This window comes from Pseudorasbora parva, chromosome 3, assembly GCF_024679245.1.
Source record: "Pseudorasbora parva isolate DD20220531a chromosome 3, ASM2467924v1, whole genome shotgun sequence".
Lineage (NCBI taxonomy): Eukaryota > Metazoa > Chordata > Actinopteri > Cypriniformes > Gobionidae > Pseudorasbora > Pseudorasbora parva.
This window is the reverse complement of record NC_090174.1, coordinates 63,819,305-63,827,176: the sequence shown is the minus strand read 5'-3', so window position 1 is coordinate 63,827,176 and position 7,872 is coordinate 63,819,305. Positions and strand designations below refer to the sequence as shown.

Genomic DNA, 7,872 nt, shown 5'->3' with positions numbered 1-7,872 from the left:
AACTCCTCCTGTGTGATTTATAAGCCTTTTGTAAAGTGGGGCCATGGGTAATGTCCTCATATTTCACCCTCTCCTGTAATACCTGTGTCATACCCATGGCATTATACACATTTGGGTCCTCATGTGTCACAAAAACATGCCCACACACACACACACACACACACACACACACACACACACAGTAGAACGTTTCATCAAGTTCTGAATCAAAAGATAATAATCAACTGAGATGGCAGTGGCTCAGTGATTCTCAACAAACCGGAAGGTTGCTGGTTCAGTCCCCGGTTCCATGAGCACGATTCTGATATTTCCCTTGTTCTGCGATTTCAGAGAGCGAACTCCTCCTCGACCACAAGGCCAGCGTCCCGAGCCGGAGAACCGGGGCGTGAGTATCTCTACACACACACACACACACACTCCGGCTTCTCCTCCTCATGGTCTGGACGGATGCACTGCAAAAAATGCTTTTCTTACTCAGTATTTTTGTCTTGTTTCTAGTCGAAACATCTAAACATTCTTACAGCAAGCATTTATCTGCCAATGGGGTGAGAAAAATAATCTTGTTTTCTGTTTGAATTAAGATTATTTTTCTCACCCCATTGGCAGATTATTTATCTTATTTTAAGCAAAAACTCTCTTCATTTTGAGTTATTTTTCCCCAAAACAAGACAATTACTTTTGCTTGTCTAGCAAATACTTTAAGAATGTTTGGACTGGAAACAAGACAAAAATACTGAGTAAGAAAAGCCTTTTTTGCCGTGTGGAGTCACATTAATCATTATTTTGAATGTGTAACTCATTAAAGGTTATTTGCAACGCTGGCGTGTGATTGCACGAGCCTTCTGTGATGAAACCGTTACGCGATGAGAGGACGCTGTGTGTATTTCATTAGTCAAACGAGCGTCCCGCCGGGGCTAATTAAGGCCATCTCTGAGCCGCGGTGACATCTGACGCTAATGTTGCATCACGTTCAGCTCGCTCAACTCTTCAAGCTCTTGCGTAATGATTAGCACATTATATATAATCGCCTTTAATCAGACATGATCAGACCCAGTGTCTGCACTATTGTTATGTTTTTTTAGATATTCCTTTTAAAGGGATACTCCACCACTTTTTCATATTAAACTGTTATTCCCTTAACTAAGCCGAGTTGACACACACCTTTCTCGTCTCAGTGCGTGCTCCTAATCTCTCTGACGCGCGGTGACGATCTGATAGCATTTAGCTTAGCCCACTAAGCCCAGTTCATTCACTATGGTACCAAACAGAGATCAAGTTAGAAGCCACCAAACTCCTCCACGTTTTCCCTATTTAAATACACTCACTCACACACAGTGAGAGTTGTGGCGGTACGTGACGAGCGGCGGTACGTGACGAGCGGCGGTACGTGAGGAGCGAGGGTACGTGACGAGCGGCGGTACGTGGCGAGCGGCGGTAAACGAGGAGCGGCGGAACGCGAGGACGCGACGGGCGGCGGTACGCGACGAGCGACGGGCGGCGGTACGCGACGAGCGGCGGTACGCGACGGGAGGCGGTACGCGGCGAGCGGCAGTACGCGACGGGCGAGGGTACGCGACGGGCGAGGGTACGCGACGGGTGAGGGTACGCGACGGGCGGTACGCGACGGGCGGTACGCGACGAGCGAGCGAGGGTACGCGACGGGCGAGGGTACGCGACGGGCGGTACGCGACGAGCGAGCGAGGGTACGCGACGGGCGGCGTTACGCGACGAGCGAGGGTACGCGACGAGCGAGGGTACGCGACGAGCGAGGGTACGCGACGAGCGAGGGTACGCGACGGGCGGCGGTACGCGACGGGCGGCGGTACGTGACCGGCGGCGTTACGCGACGAGCGAGGGTACGCGACGGGCGGCGGTACGCGACGGGCGAGGGTATGCGACGGGCGGTACGCGACGAGCGAGCGAGGGTACGCGACGGGCGGCGGTACGCGACGGGCGGCGGTACGCGACGGGCGGCGGTACGCGACGGGCGGCGATACGCGACGGGCGGCGTTACGCGACGAGCGAGGGTACGCGACGGGCGGCGGTACGCTACGGGCGAGGGTACGCGACGGGCGGTACGCGACGAGCGAGCGAGGGTACGCGACGGGCGAGGGTACGCGACGGGCGAGGGTACGCGACGGGCGAGGGTACGCGACGAGCGAGCGAGGGTACGCGACGGGCGGCGTTACGCGACGAGCGAGGGTACGCGACGAGCGAGGTTACGCGACGGGCGGCGGTACACGACGGGCGGCGGTACGCGACGGGCGGCGACACGCGACGGGCGCCGTTACGCGACGAGCGAGGGTACGCGACGAGCGAGGGTACGCGACGAGCGAGGGTACGCGACGGGCGGCGGTACGCGACGAGCGGCGGTACGCGACGAGCGGCGGTACGCGAGGAGCGGCGGTACGCGAGGAGCGAGGGTACGCGACGGGCGAGGGTACGTGACGGGCGGTACGCGACGAGCGAGCGAGGGTACGCGACGGGCGGCGGTACGCGACGGGCGGCGGTACGCGACGGGCGGCGATACGCGACGGGCGGCGTTACGCGACGAGCGAGGGTACGCGACGGGCGGCGGTACGCGACGAGCGAGGGTACGCGACGGGCGGCGGTACGTGACGAGCGACGGGCGGCGGTACGCGACGAGCGGCGGTACGCGACGGGAGGCGGTACGCGACGAGCGGCAGTACGCGACGAGCGAGGGTACGCGACGGGCGGCGGTACGCGACGGGAGGCGGTACGCGACGAGCGGCAGTACGCGACGAGCGAGGGTACGCGACGGGCGGCGGTACGCGACGAGCGGCAGTACGCGACGAGCGAGGGTGCGCGACGGGCGGCGGTACGCGACGGGCGGCTGTATATGATGAGTAAGTATGTGACGTGTTTTCCAGGGGTTTCAGGGCTTTGGCTTCGGAGATGGAGGATTCCAGATGTCTTTTGGTATCGGAGCTTTTCCTTTTGGGATCTTTGCCACGGCATTCAATATCAATGACGGAAGACCACCTCCAGGTACAAAAATAACTCAACTTTAACAAAACGTTAACAAAACAAATTACAACTTTGGCCTTCACGACGCAAATCAATCAAAACATGGTGTTCCTCCTCAGTGTCACAAACATCTAGACGTTCATAAATCACGATTCATTTACTGGAGAAGAAGCGACCTTTATTTTAATTTATTTATAAATTTCTCATTTTGCCTTTGAATTAAGTTTATTTTTCGGACAGATATTCTTTCCCATTGAGAGATTGTTCATGTTTGAGCATGTTGTTAGCATGATTTAACACATTATTAACATTTTAACTTGTTGTTTGCAAGATTAGCATGTAGCTATCATGTTGTTAATATGATTAACGTTGATATGTTTTGGCTAACAGGTTGTTAGCATGATAACACAATTTAGCACACTGCTATCATTTTTAAACATGTGGCTAGCATTATTTAGCAGGTTGATAGCATGATTTAACACATTGCTAACATGATTTAGCTTTTTGCTTGTATGAATTGGCATGTCTGCTTGTCTAGCATATTGTTAACATGTTTTATCATTTTGTTTTCTTTACCGTTTTGTTAGCGTGAGTTAACATAGATTAGCATTTTTGTTAGCATAGAATATCATTTTACTTATGTTTTAACATTTTATTTACATGTTTTATCACATTGTTTGCATTATTTACCATTTTATTTGTGTGAGCTAACAGGGATTTGCATGTTTGCTGCAATGGAATAGCATTTTGTTAATGCAAATTAGCATATACTAGCATTGAATTAGCATTTTGTTAGCTCGGATTAACAGTTTGTTAGCACAGATTAGTATGTTGCCATTTTGGATTAGCATGTTAACATGGATTAGCATTTTAAAATGAATTTCCATGTTGTTAGCTCGGATTAGCATTTTGTTAAAACGAATTAAAAATTCTATCTTGGGTTAGCATTTTTAATGTTAATTTGGATTAGCATGTTTGCTAGCTCAGATTATCCTATTTTGTTAGAACAGATTAACATTTTGTTAGCTCAGATTAGCATGTTTTGCTAGTATGGATTAACATGTTGCTAGCTCGGATTAGCATGTTGATGTTAGCACAGATTAACATGTTGTTAGTTTGGATTACCATGTTGTTAGCTCGTATTAGCATTTTGTTAGGACTGATTAACATTTTGCTAGTTTGGATCAGAATGTTGTTAGCTCGGATTATCATATTTTTATAGAATAGATTAACATTTTGTTAGCTCAGATTAACATGTTTTTCTAGGTTGGATTAGCATGATGTTAGGTCATATTAATATTTCGTTAGGATGGATTAGCATTTTGCTAGTTTGGATTAGTATTTTGCTAGCTTGGATTATCATATTTTGCTAGTACGGGTTAGCATTTTGCTAGCTCAGATTAGCAAATTGTTAACACAGATTAGCATTTTGTTAGCTCGAATTAGCATGTTTGCTAGAACAGATTAGCATGTTGTTAGCATGTTTCTAGCATTGATTAACATGTTGGTAGCTCGAATTAGCATGTTGTTAGCTCGGATTAGCATGTTGATAGCACGGATTAGCATGTTGTTAGCACGGATTATGTTCCTAGCATGGATTAGCATGCTGTTAGCTCGGATTAGCATGTTGCTAGCTCGGATTAGCATTGTTTTTAGCACGGATTATGTTGCTAGCATGGATTAGCATGTTGATAGCATGGATTAGCATGTTGATAGCACGGATTAGCATTGTTTTTAGCACGGATTATGTTGCTAGCATGGATTAGCATGTTGTTAGCTCGGATTAGCATGTTGCTAGCTCGGATTAGCATGTTGCTATTATGGATTAGCATGTTGTTTCTCCAGTAAATGTGTCTTGATGTAAGAGTGTTTAGATGTTTGTGCTGGAGAACGAGACCCTGAGGAAGAGTTGCAGTGTTAGAACTGAATGATGATGATGATGATGATGATGATGATGATGATGATGATGATGATGTCACCACTCTGCAGCGGCTCCGGGGACGCCTCAGCACACAGATGAGCAGTTCCTGTCCCGCCTCTTCCTGTTTGTGGCGCTGCTCATCATGTTCTGGCTGCTGATCGCCTGAGTCTTTTTCTGTGAAAGAGACGGACAGCGGCCACACTGTAAACACACACACACTCACACACTCACACACACACACTCTCTCACACTCACGCACACGCACACACACACACACACACACACACACACACACACACACACTCACACCTCCAGTGGTCCATCAGCGCCGGGACAGACGGAACACACACACTCACAATCTCTCTCTCACACACACACACACACACACACACACACACACACACACACACACACACACACACTCTCCTGCTCATGGATTTTAAATAAACTCAGTCTTCTTTCAGATCCTCATTGGGTTTCTCTGCAGTGATGGTGCCAAATCATGTCACTCATGTTCATAACGCTTCATCATACACACAATAATCCACAATAACCTTCAGTGCTGGTTTACATCATCATATTTCTGTGTAAATCTCTTTTGAACTGAAGCATGTTTTATCCTCTGAAATAATAAAAAGGTTTTAGGAAATAGAAATGGACAATTCATATGAAAGGACGGTTTATAATGTAAAGTTTTTGGAAATGTGGGACGCATAAGCACACGTGGGCTGTCCAGATGCCGATTAAAATTCATTTTAAACATCGTTTCAAGGGTTTTTATTTATATATTGAACATAAATCAATTATGATTAAAGAGTCAAAATGATTATAAAGCCTTTTTATGACTTAAGTCAGAATTTTGATTGTATATATTATAATTTTTGGCATTTTTAATGTCATAATTATGATCTTTTAAGTCAGTTTTGACTTTTTATATCATAATTATGACAAAATATAATCATAATTTCAACTGTCATTTTTATTTTAATTAAAAAAATAATAATAATTTTAATAACTCATGACTCATAGTTTTAAAAAATGTTGTCGCAATTTTGACTATCATAATTTATGTTTTGTGTCAGAGTTTTGACTTTTGATATATCAGACCATTTATATATCATTTGAACTTTTATCCTCTCATATAGAGTACACAGGCTTCAAATAGACCTATAGGTCTCGTATAGCTTCAAAACCAACAAAAATAGAAATTAAATCAACGGTGCATCAGGTTTTTTGGGTATTCGGAGAAGTAGCCTACCACAGACATTGAATAAAGTAATCAAATGTAAAATAACTGCTGTATAGAATAAATATAAACTCTATATGTCTCTTTAAGAGGATCTATTATTATTATTATATACTTTTACACAGCAGTCACAAACACGCTCTCTCGAATGTTTACATTCACTTAAAGGATTCGTTCACTTTTAAATAATCTTTCGCTGATAGTTTCCTCACCCTCATGTCATCCCAGATGTTCGTGTCTTTCTTTCTTCAGTGGGAAAGAAATGAAGGTTTTTGATGAAAACATTCCAGGATTTTTCTCCATATAATGGACTTCAGTGGACCTCAAACGGCTCAAGGGCCAGATGACCGTTTCAGTGCAGCTTCAGAGGGCTTTAAACGACAGCAGACGATGAGTAAGGCTCTCATCTAGACAAACCATCGCTCATTTAAACACTAAGTAAAAGAGTTTAAGCTTTATTAGCACAAATGCTGGCCTTGCTCTGTTCCGTGATGCGCGTTACGTTGAAAAGATCCGGCTTGACGTCGGCGGAAGAACTGAGTCAGTGTTTACAAGTGCGCAGAAAAACGTTTTAAACAATAAACTGACACGAAGACATCTGAATGTGTGTGTGCACCTCCTTACACACGCGTAAACACTGACTCTTCGTCAAGCGTGATCCCAGATAGCAGACAAACTTTTTTCTTTTCAGCGTCTCGAACGCACTTCACAGAACAGAGCAAGGCCAGCATTTGTGCTTATAAAACCTAAACTCTTTTATGTTTTGTTTAAATGACGATTAAAAAGTAACGTTTATTTAAAAGTGAACTAATCCTTTAATCGACTATGTTTACGAGGAGGATACTTAGCAAAAAATGGCGTTTGGGGGTAAAATGTGTGTTATTTTGGTAAGGTTGACTGCTAAAATTGGCGTTCCTCGTCTATATAGCCCATTATTGAGGTCGCTTCATCCCGCGGATATGGGAAATAACCGGCGGGAAAACCGCAGACTTGGCAACACAGTGCAGTTGAGTTCTGTTGACATTTATAACATTATGCGTCGATCCGCTGCTCTGATTGGCTGTTGGTCTGTCCAATCGAGGTCTTTCCTGGTTGGGTTGAAACGCCCCATAATCACAGCCCAATGAGCATCAGACTCATATTCTGACTAGAGCTGAGGATGACCACGGCTAGGACATACTATTTTGCCGTACAGTTTTTCACATACTATATAGTAGGAAAGTATTTGATTTTGAGTGCCGCTCGTGTCCTGATGACTGCACATGCAGACCAGTGACATGAGAAACTAAACACACAGATGTTGTCGGATTTCATTGGTGATTTAAAATATGATAGAACAACAGCCACTGGGTGTCAGGGTTTATTGTTCAAACAACTTAATTTAATTAAATAAGTCAATATTTATCCAAAATCTGGCTTGGTTGTATTTCAGTAGCATAAAAGTTACGAGTTTACAAGATAAAGACCAGGTTAATGAATATTCATTTGATTGCGTGACTGACGATAAGAGAAGAGACATTCATGAACCAATGTGCACAACATTTAAAGGAAGTGTGTGTGAGATTGTGGCCTAAACTGGTCCTGCAATCACTTTAAATGACTGTAGAGCGGCGTCTCCCCCTCCCCCTGACTCGAGGTTGCCAGATTGGCTGCAGGATCAGCAGAACGTTTGTAGATCTGCAGCTGTGGTAACTAGAGCAGATCTGGCAACCCCAAA

General features: G+C 45.4%; 1 protein-coding gene across 1 annotated transcript in view; it reads left to right on the top strand.

Annotated features, from left to right (window-relative positions):
• Nucleotides 1-5,673, top strand: part of rnf185 (ring finger protein 185) — a 15,357-nt gene extending 9,684 nt beyond the window's left edge. Inside the window, exons 5-7 of the mRNA XM_067440368.1 lie at nucleotides 331-385; nucleotides 2,892-3,009; nucleotides 4,978-5,673. Of these exons, the coding sequence (XP_067296469.1) occupies nucleotides 331-385; nucleotides 2,892-3,009; nucleotides 4,978-5,075 (271 nt within the window). The 3' untranslated portion in view covers nucleotides 5,076-5,673. The remainder of the gene's footprint in view (nucleotides 1-330; nucleotides 386-2,891; nucleotides 3,010-4,977) is intronic.
• Nucleotides 5,674-7,872: the final 2,199 nt, after the last annotated feature.